The 13,657-nt window shown below is 28.1% G+C and overlaps 1 protein-coding gene across 4 annotated transcripts in view; it reads left to right on the forward strand.

Moving 5' to 3' along the window:
* LOC107451491 (protein SEC13 homolog) overlaps nucleotides 1-13,354 on the forward strand; it is a 21,009-nt gene extending 7,655 nt beyond the window's left edge. The window contains exons 4-9 of one of the 4 annotated variants that reach the window (XM_071178999.1): nucleotides 527-678; nucleotides 4,331-4,464; nucleotides 5,597-5,748; nucleotides 7,513-7,633; nucleotides 8,965-9,105; nucleotides 12,865-13,354. In XM_071178999.1, coding sequence (XP_071035100.1) covers nucleotides 527-678; nucleotides 4,331-4,464; nucleotides 5,597-5,748; nucleotides 7,513-7,633; nucleotides 8,965-9,105; nucleotides 12,865-12,948 — 784 coding nt within the window. In that variant the 3' untranslated portion in view covers nucleotides 12,949-13,354. Of the gene's footprint in view, nucleotides 1-526; nucleotides 679-4,330; nucleotides 4,465-5,596; nucleotides 5,749-7,512; nucleotides 7,634-8,964; nucleotides 9,106-11,234; nucleotides 11,724-12,864 lie in introns of those variants that run through there. The other 3 variants (XM_071178997.1, XM_071179000.1, XM_071178998.1) reach the window with 3 other exon arrangements.
* The last annotated feature ends 303 nt before the right edge of the window (nucleotides 13,355-13,657 follow it).

Here is a 13,657-nt window from a genome sequence, read left to right on the forward strand (position 1 = left end):
TATTCAGGGTGATTCTAAAAAGATGGGCAAAATTTTAGGAAGTGATAGTAGACACCCAAGCAAACAATTTTGATCAAGGAATGCCTGGTCAAAAACAAAACGCAAAGGTGTTGGCGCATTTGGAAAGTTGTTTGATGCAAACATGAAAGCTCCATTCCTGTTGCGAGTTACTGCGTTACTTTACTTGTCGCCAAGCTTTCGGCCGCTGCAGGGAAAGTTTGTGATATGCCCTATCTTTTCTTAGTCGTTGTACTGCGTGCATAGCTGCTGCCGACCACTGTTTTGAACACTTATTGTAATCACATATCATTAAATTTGCTTTTATAACTTAACTTCATCGTTTTTTGTGTGTTTTTGCCTCATATAAGAACATGAACTTTGACGCCCTCTAGCGGTATTGCGTTTTGTTTTCGACCATGCATTCTTTGATAAAAATTGTTTGCTTGGATGTGTACTATCACTTCCTAGAATTTTTCCCATCTTTTTAGAATCACCCTGTATATATATATATGTTTTTTTTTTCTAGTCATGATGCACCTGTGTGGCAAGTTGCTTGGGCTCACCCAATGTTTGGTGTTATGCTGGCATCTTGTTCCTACGATAGAAAGGTCATTATCTGGAAGGAAACAGATGGCACTTGGGAAAATATATATGAATACAACAAGCATGATTCTTCTGGTTGGTCTTCTCAATTGTACTTTCTTAAGTTTTCAAACTGTTGACTTTAATAGATTTGCTCCGCTCACACATCTGGAGTATTGCACTTTATTTGACCCGATTTCCCTCATAAGATATAATTACCAATTTTAAAATTGTAGTAATTTGCAAAAGTAGGTCTACTGGGGTCTGTTTAGAAGAAATTTGGGTCCATTAACGGACCCCTCACAAAATATCTTTTCATAAAAGCGGACCCTTCACAAAATATCTTAACATAAAAATGGACCCTTCACAAAATAATTTATCTTTTAATCGGACCCTTCACAAATGTTTATCTTCATTATTGTTTTGTTAATCGAATAAACCTTTCCCAGGAAGGGGGGGGATAGATGTAAATGAACTAAATTTTGTCTTCCGCAGACGCTTCTTCCTTTATTCGTCCGAAATGAATATTCTGCATTCAGCAGTATGGGCTAAATACCAAATATTTGTATGTTCCATCGCTAATTTAGTAGCTGCAATTGCTGTTTATTTTTTTAAATTTAATTTTTTTAATTATAATTTTACAGCATAATCTTGTAATTGAGCATAATCTTGTGTGTCTTTACAATTTCAAAACTCGTTAAAAAAGTTTTTTTGAAATAATGGACCCTATTTGCACAAATTCACAAAAGCAGACCCTGGTTGAAAGAATGTGACTTAACGTTTATTTTATGTTCACAAATTACGAGTAATTTTTTCACAATTTTACAAAAACGGGCCTTTCACAGAATGTCTGGGCAGACCCCTGATCTATGTAACAAAACTCTACAAACCAAAATTTTTCAGTAATTAAAGAAGCAAGAGCAATAAATTTTTTGCATAATTTTTTAAATTTATTAATAAATTACAATTTTAAGGGCGAATCAAACAGAAGTTAATAAATTTTTTTCCTATTTTAATGCTTTAGAAAATTACATTTCCCCCTGTCAATAATAAATACTTAAATCATATATTTTTTTTAAGTATTTGTATATTGGAATGGAGGACCATTCACAAATTTTACCAGAATAATTGTACTATATAATCATTTTTTACCAATTTGTTATTTCTGAAGCTTTAGGACTTATGAATAAATAAATAATATTATAAAGGAAAAAAAATAAAACTTAAATTTAATAAATTTTTCTAGCATGAACTGGTTGTCATATATTTAGAAAATGAAATTAGATCTTCTGTGCTAAAGAATAAAACATGATATTACTGGAATTCTACCAGCAATTTGATGTCTTTGTACAGTTTATTTAAACTGATTTTAATTCATTCAATAATTTCTCATTCTCAGAAATCTTAAAATTGTAAACGGAGAAATACTTAAATTAAAAATTTAATTAAATTGCAATATTGTTAATCAAATTACAATTTTATAAATAGAATATTAAATCTTCTGATTCTCGTAGTAAGAAATGATTCTCATTGAGAGTTCAAAAAGTAAGGGAGTTTTAAAACAATTGACAAAATCAATAACCTGAAGTAAAACTACTGAATATATTTCAAGTTCAGCTCTTTTCTAAAATTATAATAGCATGTTTAAAATGAGTCCAAGTGGTCTGATTGCTTTCAACTACAAAAAATTAAACTTTGAAAAAAAAAAAAATCCTAATCGCATATAAAGAACAGGTGCTCTTTGTTATTTACTGCAAAAATACTGTTCATTAAGGAACTGTTTGTTTGAATTTGTCTAAAAAGCTTTGAAATCAATAGGCTATATCTTTATAATTATTTTATTTTTTTGATATTTTTACACCCATTCCTTTTTCATGACATTTTCATTTATAGGCTTTGAAATAAACAATTTGTTTGAGGTGTAGCTCATAAAACTGTATAAAACAGACTTTTCCACACTGTGGGAGTTTTATGAGATTTAAATTATCTTATAATATTTGTCTGATGTATACTATTTATTATATTCCTATGTGATATGTTTTGTATGTGCAACAGAAAATATGGAAAACAGTGGTAAATTATGGGTGATTCTTTTCAAACATGACATTTCGGATCAAAAAATTTCTTCAAATTTAAAATCTTCAAAATAATCTAAAATTTTTTTTGTATACTTCTTTAGTGACATTTATTAATATCTTACAGACAGCAGTGTAGTTTATTGACATTTGCTCGAGAAAAAAAATAAAATAGAAATTCACCAAATCTTGAATGCCAGGAAAATGACATATTGGCTTAGAAGTTTAAAAAACAGTCATTTTTAGTTAATAATAAGTAACTCAACATATCTTTATGTTAGATGGACCATAAATTGCTTAAATTAATTCTTTTTATCCACCATAGAAAAAATATAATTATTTGTTGTTGCTGATATGTACAGAATAAAATTGTGTATAATAATCAATCATTAAATAAATAAATAACTTTGATTACATCCAAACATATTACAATCATACATAAACCTGGTAATAGGTTAATATTTGCTTTTCCTCCTTACAGTAATAACAGTTAAAAAAAATTTCTGGTAACACTTCAATGTCCTGGAATTCATAAGCCAGGATAATGACAAATTCGCCATTTTATAGCATATAACTTGACTTTAATTTAATATTTTGGCCTAAGACGTTTAAATTCTGCAGAAAACAACAGGATTTCTTAAAATAACTCAGATAAATCTATGCAGTTTAAGTTATTAATGATTTCAAGAAGCCATGAAAATGACAACACAAAAACTTACTCATCTTGAAAAATTTTTTGAAATAGATTTTGAACCATAAAATTGGTTCTTTATTCATGCAGCAAGACATGTTCATATAGGAGGGTATCTAATCAATCTATTAACATAAGATATTGATTGCTGGCTCTATCTATTTTGGTTATAGGCCACTAAATAAAAGTAGCCAGGAAAATGACAGATTTTCTTGGGACAAAAAAATTATTGACAGAAAAAATATTTTTAAACAAAGTTTTTTTGTAAATAATACCCTCTGCGTATATTCTAGAAATGCTTTCACCAGACGAAAAAAATTAGATTTATGGGAAGTTTTGAAGCTAGTTATTATTGGAAACATTGTTTGGGATATGCCAGGAAAATGACATTTTGAAGTTCAATTAAATTTTTTAACTATACAAAACAGTCAATGCTAGGGCAAAGTCATTTTAAAATGCCAACAGCAATACAATTTATTAATTTTTAAAAAAAAAATTTATTTAGTATTATAGTATTAGATCTTGGAGTAAAGGACAGGGAATTGTCGTATTTCATGAGAATCTCCCTTATATTAACCACATCATATTTTCTAAATTATTTTTTTAAGTAATGTCGATAAAAATTTTATTAGTTTATGTTTTGATATTGCTTAAATTTTTGATATATAGTGCTTTTTTTTTTAAGAAAAAGAATTTAGCCTTTAATATGATTATAAAAATAGTCAGTGTACCCAAAAAATAAAAAAACAAAATATTATCTATTTTTTAAAGAATTATTCTTTAAATTTTCACCTTTATGAAAATTATAGAATAAATGCCTTAATGTTTTTTGAAGATTTTTTTTATTTATTCTTTTATCCAGATCAGAAAAATTTCTTTTTAAATTACTATATATATGACTTTGTAACATAAAACATCTCTTTAAAAGACAAGCCAACCAGCTAACATGTATTTTTCATTTGTTACTAATTTTTAATTCTAGTTAATTCCCTTTGTTGGGCACCTTATGAGTATGGTCTCATATTGGCATGTGGCAGCTCAGATGGGTCTGTATCTGTACTGAGCAGTACTGGTGATGGTCGATGGGAAACAAAAAAGATCCACAATGCACATACTGTAAGTTCATATTAGCACACACATTTTTTTTAAACATGCTTATTTATTACACGGCTTAAAGTTACCCTTAAATTCCCCTTAATTTCCTTTACAAAAAAAAGAAAGTGTCCTTAAATATACTTAATTTATTAAACATTTCTAAAATTGTCCTGAAATTTTTGTGTTTTTTTTTTTTTTTTTTTTTTTTTTTTTTTTTTTTNAACTCAAAAGTATGTATTTTTTTTTTTTTTTTTTTTTTTCAAATTTTTGTTGAAGTTAACTGGAAGAATAAATATTATTTATCTAAAAAAGAATTGAAAAAATATCAAATTCAGAAATTATGTTATGTACCATGAAACAAAGTAACTAATAAAATGAACAACAAAGTCTTCACAGTGCGTTAAGTATGATTTAAATCTACTTCCAGTGTTAGAGACAATTACCTTTGATTTAATGGCAAGAAAGCATTTGATGTGAAGAAAATGTATAAAAAGCTCTTATCTCTCTTTCTTCCCTTCATCAGTGTATCATACTCTACTGTTTTTCACAAGAGAATCCTCTTATTTTGCTACTATTTAACGATTTTCCATATTTAGACTATTTTCTCTGATTTTTTTGTTTAAAAAAATTAAAAAGAATTTTTTTTTTATTTGTTAGAAATTATATTTTACTTTTTATTTTTATTTTATTAGTTAAAAAAAATCTGATTTTTTTTAAAAAAAAGTGCAGGGACTACTAAAACTATTAACAATTATATATCTGAGAATCCATGCTGATATTGTACAAATTGCTCCCGTTAGAGAATCAGCATTCTTAAATTGTCCTTAAGTTTGGAGGTAATTTTGTCCTTAATTTTTATATTTTGGACTACCAGCCCTGTTATTATCAAAATTGAGGTAATTAGAATAAAAATGGTATATCACGACTGACCTCAAATTTCACTGTACTTTTAAGAGATTAAGTTTTTGTGACTTAAAACAGATTTTGAATATGGAATAGGAGAATTATGGTATAATCCGAACAAAAAAAATTTTTTTTGCATGAGTTATCATTATTTTCTTAAGTTGTCACTTTTGATTTCGACATTCATTTAATTTTATAATATATGATATCTTATGAATAATATATGAGTTCTTGGTTTTCCATTTACTAGATTGGCTGTAATGCTGTAAGTTGGGCCCCTGTAAATGCCCAGTTGGTTTATGGGAGTAACACAGGTTCCAATTCCAATATATCAAATGCCAACTCGACCAAACGATTTGTGACTGGAGGTTGTGATAACTTAGTTAAAATTTGGAAATATGTGTAAGTGCTTCTTTTTTTTACAAAATGTCTGTTTGGAAATATGATGTAAATAACTTTTATTTATCATTATTGTCTCATTTTTGACCACATATTAATTGCAAGTAAATGAATTTAATATCACTGTTGGTATTTGAAGTATGTTTTCTAAATGAAAGAATTAAATATTTTGTAACTAGATAGCTAGTTGATATCGGGAAGAAGATTTCATTAAAATTTAGTAGTAAGTTATTCGTTTTCTTCAAAATATTTAAATTGAAAAAAAATAAAGTTCTCTGTTAATTTTTAAAAAAAGTTAGTTTAAGAAACTTTGAAATGAATGAATTAGAAACCTGTTATTTTTTTGGAAAATTCATAGTTAACACATTAAGCACAAGTGTAGAGCATAAGCTTTTATTGCGCAGATTTAAAATGTCTATCTGTTGTAGTGAGGCGCGTAATATAATAGATCATATTGAATTTATGAGTATTCGTTGAATGCCACGCTGTGCTGAATATGTTAAACCTGTTGAAATTTGAGAGTGATTTCATTAAAGCTTATTGTAAGATATCATATGGCATTAAATCTATTAACCTATATAATCTTACAAAAACTTATTCTATTGTAATTTTTTTTCTTGTAATCATTACTATTTTAATAGCATACAATAGTTAAAATTTAAATTAATAGATAATTCTGAAAGGTCAAACTGACAATATTATTATTTAAAGAAGCATTTCTTTTATTGAAGTAAACTTTTTTTTGTCATAACATAAACTTTTAAAGCATGAAGTTATAAACAATTATAATTAAAATAAATATTTTTCCTGCTAAATGTATTGTTTATCAATTTTAACCATTTCTAAGTGTATTTCTATTTGCATTTCTTTTTATTTATTAATTGTAAATTTTTGAAATATATTAAATAAATATACAGAAATGCTTACTATAAATTTCACTTTTAATTACAAAATAACTGTTTTGTTTTTTCTGTTTTAGAGAAAGGCCTTTATCCTTATATTTTGAATGCGGAAGAACTTTTGTGTTTAATAATGAAGCTTTTTATTTGAAAATAATTTTTCAATATATATTTTAAAACTGATTAAAAATCCCCTTACAATTAAACAAAGTTCTTTTCATTGTTAGAGCAAAATGGAACTTACAGATTGAATGTAAATAAGTAATTTTTTTTTTTATTCTGGAAAAATCAAGTTAATAATTTTGAAGTTTTATCAAACTGGAAAAATTAAGAAATTAACCAATCCTAACTAAAATTAAGAGAAAATGAAGTAATTTGAATTTGAGATATATCCTCGTCATAATTACTATTTTGGTCAATAGCATAATTTTTATGAATAATTATTTCTAATATAAAGGCAATATGCCAGGTGGCTGAGTGGTAGCATTTCGCGCTCCTGTGCCGCGGGTCCTGGGTTCGATCCTCGGGCTGGGCAAGGTTGACTCAGCCTTTCATCCCTTCAGTGGGTAGATAAATGAGTACCAAGCATGCTTGGGAACTAAACACTAGGTGTTCCGCGTTCGGCAGACCACCTGACCGAAGCATCTGCTCCTGCACCCCAGAGCCGAAGGTCACGAAAACTGAGATGGGCACAGTAGGCTTTGTCCCTCTATGGCCTGTCGCACCTCTGAGTTTTTTTTTTAATATAAAGTCAAACTAAGAAATTTTAGCAATTAAAGGTATTTAAGTTTTTTAAAATATTCAGTACATTTTCTTGAATTCTAGAATTATAATTAATAAAATGTTCTCTTTGTGAATAATTAATTAGAGATAAAGAAGATACTTGGTGTGAAGAAGAAAAACTTGAAGCCCATTCTAATTGGGTGAGAGATGTTGCCTGGGCTCCTTCGGCACATTTTGGACAAAGTGTTATTGCCAGTTGCTCACAGGTAATTTTTGAATTATTTAGTTGCTTACAAGTCTTCAAACACTTTTCAAAATTAGTATTTTTTTTTGAATAAGAAATATGTGCCACTTTTTTTTATTTAAATTTATTTCCTTATAAAATGTATATAGTAAATTTGCCCGGAAGAAAAATGGATACACTGCTTATAGCATTGTAAATATCATGGTGATTGCAATACCATTTTTAGAGGTTATAAATTAAGGTAAGGAGAGTGCACTGCTGGTTGTGCGCAGTTCGTTAAGTCGCAGAGTTTTTGCTTAAGAACCTCTAAAGTGAATGTATATCATGCTGAAATAGATGCACCCAGAATGGATCAATGTGCATACTAGAAGCAGACAAGGGGCTACAAATGAATTGTGTAAAAGTATAATTGGAGGATTTGTACTGTTTGAAATAGGACAGAGTTTTAAACTTTTTCATTTGATTTCTGTACCCGCAGGTTTTTTTATTTACATTCAAAAAGTTTTAAAGAAAAGTATATATTGTTTTAACCAAATTTAAGCTTTTTCAACTAGATTCTATATCTAAAGGTTTGTTTATTTAAATTTGATCAATGAGAATAAAAAGATGCCTGCTGCATCATGTTTATCGCTAATGTCAATTTATCGCTATGTTTATCGCTATGTTAATTATGTTTATCGCTAATGTGTTGCTTCGGTAACCTTGGTAGTAACTTTTACCCATGGAAGCAGTGCTACAACTGAACTTGCAACTATACTTTCCTTACATTTTAGCATATCTAAAGCTATAAATCTGATACCATCAAATGCAGGAGTGTGTTTTATTTCTTTACGACATATTCCAATGTCAAATCTGCCGAAATCCAGTGTAAGTAAACATCATAATCTCTAATGAATCCATTGCTGCTGTTGATGAAATGATTTGAGGCAAACGAGAAGTTGAGACTCGTACGGCACTTTGTCTAAGTAATGAAATAGTTCAGTCTTCACACTTTGTTCTGTATTGTACAATATCACATTCTTCTGTTTTGGACTCATTCATTTCAGCATGATTTTACATTCACTTTAAATGTTTTCACGTTATCTGGTTAGTTGTATGCAGTCTTCTGTGCACAGCTTTTAGTTTCTTTTAAAACCTTTAAGGTTGCTCTGTTAACATTACTGCGTTTCTTAGGCTATCATGTGTCTAATTTTTATTTAGGCAAAGTCTATATTTTAAATAAAATATTATCTGAACATTGTTTAAAATATTATATTAATATATTTTATTTTTTACTTTACTTTGATTTCTACATAATTTATTTATTAAAAAATTTATTGTTTTGCTATGCATTAACATCATTTAATTCTTTAGGATAAGAGGGTTATTATATGGACAAAGACTAAAGAAACTTCTTGGACACCCAAAATTCTTCACACTTTTGATGATGTAGTATGGCATGTCAGCTGGTCAGTGACTGGAAATGTACTTGCTGTTTCTGGTGGAGATAATAAGGTACATTAAATTTCTTTGCTTTTTTTTTATAACCAAGCAGCTTATCAGTTATAATAATGTAGTGAAAATGATAACTTGTTAATTACGTTTGCTGGTTTGTAGTCAGAGATTGATTGTAGTAAAGTCCTCATCTTTGTTGAATCACTGAATAAATACTTAGTTAACATTGAAAAATTTATTTTCTCAGCTTGAATATATATCTGTATCACTATGGCTATTATTATCATATTTTGGCAATCCTTTATGCTTACTTTATATATCTTTTAAAAATAATGTAAGTCGTAATGAATTCCCCAATTTCTTAGGTGTACTATGCAACATGTAATAAATGTAATCATTAAAAATATACTTATATGCAGAATTTTTATAAGAATAGTCACATTTAAATCGTCGTCAGCATTTTTGTTACGCTTTTGTGTTAAAATGAAATGGGCTGATCAATAACACTTTATCCCAAAGGTGGGTTGGTCACAAATCTACTACATACTATGCACTCTTGCTTTGGTCACCTCTATCTCTAAATTTTCATTTCTAAATTTCTATTTCAATTTCTGATGTGGGTTTGTAAAAGATCACATTTATGTGCATCCAGGTTCCACAACACGACTATTTTGAAAATCTCTATCACATCAGCTATTGCCTGCATCCATGGAAGTTATTAAAATGACGTACAACAAAAGGGGCTAATATCGAACATTTGTGAGGAGTACATTTAAAACTTACCTTTTTGTAGCATTTTGCATAGTGCACCATTTTGACTTACCTTGTATTTCAAGCATATATTTTAAATTAAACTGATCTTTATATTCTTTTTAGTGTTTAGAGTAAAATATTAGTGTGATGAAATTGTTGCTATTGGTCTCAACTTACTCAAAGATAAACAGTGTGTGAAATTGTTTCAAAATAAAAAAAATAAAAAATCAATTTAAAATTTGATTTAGGATAAAATTATGACTTCAAAAATGAAAAATGCTGCTTGGAAAGTAAACAAATGATGCCCTAATTAATTTAACTAGCTGAGCTCTTTAAATCGCCATTCCAAGTCTTCCTGTTGAACAACAACCTATTTCTGCATCTGGTTTGCCAGTTCCTCATCCATATCACTCTAAAATTCCATTCAACAAAATTGGGCAATCATAGTTTTTTTGCCTTCAACTTGTGAAAGGTTTTGTGTCAAGGTTGGAAAGATTTAAACACCAAGTAACAACTGAAATAGTGATTTTTTTAAAATCTGATTTTATTGATAATGGTAGTTTTATCTATAGAATTAATTGAAAGTTTACAAATAATTATTTGATTTCAAACTAGAATGATAAATAAAACTAAATATGGATAAGAGTGATCTGAAAATTTTAAATTTCAATTTTAAATTATCGGTGTATCAAATAATTTGATTTTTATAGACATGTTTCAATTATACCCATTTAGTTTTAAAATTATTTGAATACAAGTGCTTTTTAAAAGTTTTTTAATGCCTAGTTGGTGAATATAAATATTGAAATTGAATTGAGAGTGTTGAATAATAATTATGATTTTTATTCAATGTTTAGTTTTACTAGTAATTAAATGATAATTTTAATCATTTTAGTTGGAAATATTAAGTATTTTAGATATAATATTATTTTTGAATAATATTAAGTATTATTAATGCATTTTATCAGAGCTTTAACTGAAAAGTGTAAGGGGAAAAAATCATGTTTTCCTACTAAAAAAATTATGATTTTAGCCAAACTTTGCTTTGCTACAAAAATCTTTGTTGGATTTTCTTCCTCTATTGTAACTATATGAGTAGCTCAGTTCATTCATTTTATTTTTATACTTATAATAATATCTAAGTTAAAACTTCTTTGCCCAAAGCCATTTCTCTGATATTTGCCAAGGATGCTTTTAAGAATCTTTCTTTCAAAACTGCTATTTCTTGTTCTCCACTTTTAATTAAATGCTAAGCTTCTGAATTTAATGGAAAAAAATTTTTTGATAAGAAGTTTCATTTCTCTTCATACAAAATGTGACCTCGAAACAGTGAAGTATTTTTTTGACTCGTGCAATATGGTTTTAGATTCCATGAATGAAAAACGTTTTATTTAGTGTTAACAAATGATGGTTGAATAAATGTTTTCTTCTTTCAGGTTACTTTATGGAAAGCTGTGAATGACCATCAGTGGGTTCGTTTGAATGACGTCAACAGAGGACAGGAAGAGAGAAAGTCGTAAATTTGGGGACCAACTTCTGCAGTTTTTTTTTTCTCACGAAAAATATTGAACTGATTACTATTTGTCGATCCAAATGAAATAAGAATATTTTTGCATTTTTGCCTCAAACTTTTTTTTTATGTATTTATTATTTTTTTCTAGTTCGAACTCTTCTCAAAACCATTTTGTTTTATTATTTAAAATATGTAATCAGAATTATAATAATAAAGCTACTATGTAATTCTTTAACTTTTGCTATTTAAATGCAATTTTATATTATTCAATAGTTTGTTTCATTTTGATGGAAGGAAAAAAAGTCTGTCCCCGGTTATTCATTCAATAATTGCTGGTGGTTTTGTTGTGTATTCAGTGTCTTTGAAAAATGTTGTATAATAGGAATTTCAAAATAAACTTTTCTTTTTGTTACTTTAGACTCTGTTTTTNAACATCGCGATTTTAAAATCCGATATCGCCTTATTCACGCGATTTTAAAATCCGGCATCGTGATTCTTTTCACGCGATTTTAAAATCAAGCATCGCGATTCTTATTCACGCGATTTTGAAATCCAACATCGCGATTCTTAATCTAAGGCCTCTAAAAATTGTGTGAGAAATGAACTTACTTGTCCTATCAACACTGATGATCAAAAGTCTGCAAAACACAGTCTACAGATCAGTCGTGTTAATAAAAGACCACCAAGAAAACAAAGAACTGATGAGAAAGTTCATAAAGGTCCTTTGACCATTAAAGAAATGTTTCTTAAAATGGTGTGATACATAAAATCGTGCTTATGCATAATTACTCTAAGTTAACTAAATTATTTAAAAAAAATTATTTTAATCAAGATTTTATTTAAAAACATAATTACCATTTATTTATATTTATTTGAATAGATAATAATGTAATCATTATCAGATTGGCTATTGAATTCATATCATTTTTTCTTTTGCACGTTTAATGCTACAGTTATAAACTTCCTCTTTTTTGTGTTTTTGTCAATCACATCCCTGTTTTATTCAATGTTTTGTTTTACTAGTAATTAAATGATAATTTTAATCATTTTAATTGTTAATATTAAGTATTTTAGATATAATATTATTTTTGAATAATATTAAGTATTATTAATGCATTTTATCAGAGCTTTAACTGAAAAATGTGAAGGAAAAAAAATCATGTTTTCCTACTAAAAAAATTATGATTTTAGCCAAACTTTACTTTGCTACAAAAATCTTTGTTGGATTTTCTTCCTCTATTGTAACTATGTGAGTAGCTCAGTTCGTTCATTTTATTTTTATACTTATAATAATATCTAAGTTGAAACTTCTCTGCCCAAAGCCATTTCTTTTTTATATTTGCCAAGGATGCTTTTAATTAAATGCTAAGTTTTTGAATTTAATGGACAATTTGTTTTTGATAAAGAAGTTTTATTTCTCTTCATACAAAATGTGACCTCAAAACAGTGAAGTATTTTTTTCACTCGGGCAATATGGTTTTAGATTCCATGAATGAAAAATGTTTTATTTAGTGTTAACAAATGATAGTTGAATAAATGTTTTCTTCTTTCAGGTTACTTTATGGAAAGCTGTGAATGACCATCAATGGGTTCGTTTGAATGACGTCAACAGAGGACAGGAAGAGAGAAAGTCGTAAATCTGGGGACCATCTTCTGCAGTTTTTTTTTCTCACGAAAAATACTAAGCTGATTATTATTTGTCGATCCAAATGAAATAAGAGTATTTTTGCATTTTTGCCTCAAACTTTTTTTTTATGTATTTATTATTTTTTTTCTAGTTCGAACTCTTCTCAAAACCATTTTGTTTTATTATTTAAAATATGTAATCAGAATTATAATAATAATGCTACTTTGTAATTCTTTAACTTTTGCAATTTAAATGCAATTTTATATTATTCAATAGTTTGTTTCATTTTGATGAAAGGAAAAAAAAGTCTGTCCCCGGTTATTCATTCAATAATTGCTGGTGGTTTTGTTGTGTATTCAGTGTCTTTGAAAAATGTTGTATAATAGGAATTTCAAAATAAACTTTTCTTTTTGTTACTCCAGACTCTGTTTTTTGTATCACAGTTTTTTTTAATGGTCAAATAGGCATTATTGCAAATTATTTGTCATTTTTATGTATTTTTCTGTCATGTTTACATAATTGAGCTGCAGCTAGCTTAATGGTTAAAGTGCAGAACTGTCATTGTGAAGAACTGGGGTTCAATCCCGAGTAGTGGCTTGAAGCCCACTCTGTTTTAGATTGACGGGTACCAGCTAGTCTGGATAATAAAGGCGGCCTGTGCAAAGTGCTGACTGCTTTGCAACGGTCATGCTGTTTCAGTGGAAATGGTGGAGCTTTAA

This window comes from Parasteatoda tepidariorum, chromosome 3, assembly GCF_043381705.1.
Source record: "Parasteatoda tepidariorum isolate YZ-2023 chromosome 3, CAS_Ptep_4.0, whole genome shotgun sequence".
In the NCBI taxonomy this organism is placed as follows: domain Eukaryota; kingdom Metazoa; phylum Arthropoda; class Arachnida; order Araneae; family Theridiidae; genus Parasteatoda; species Parasteatoda tepidariorum.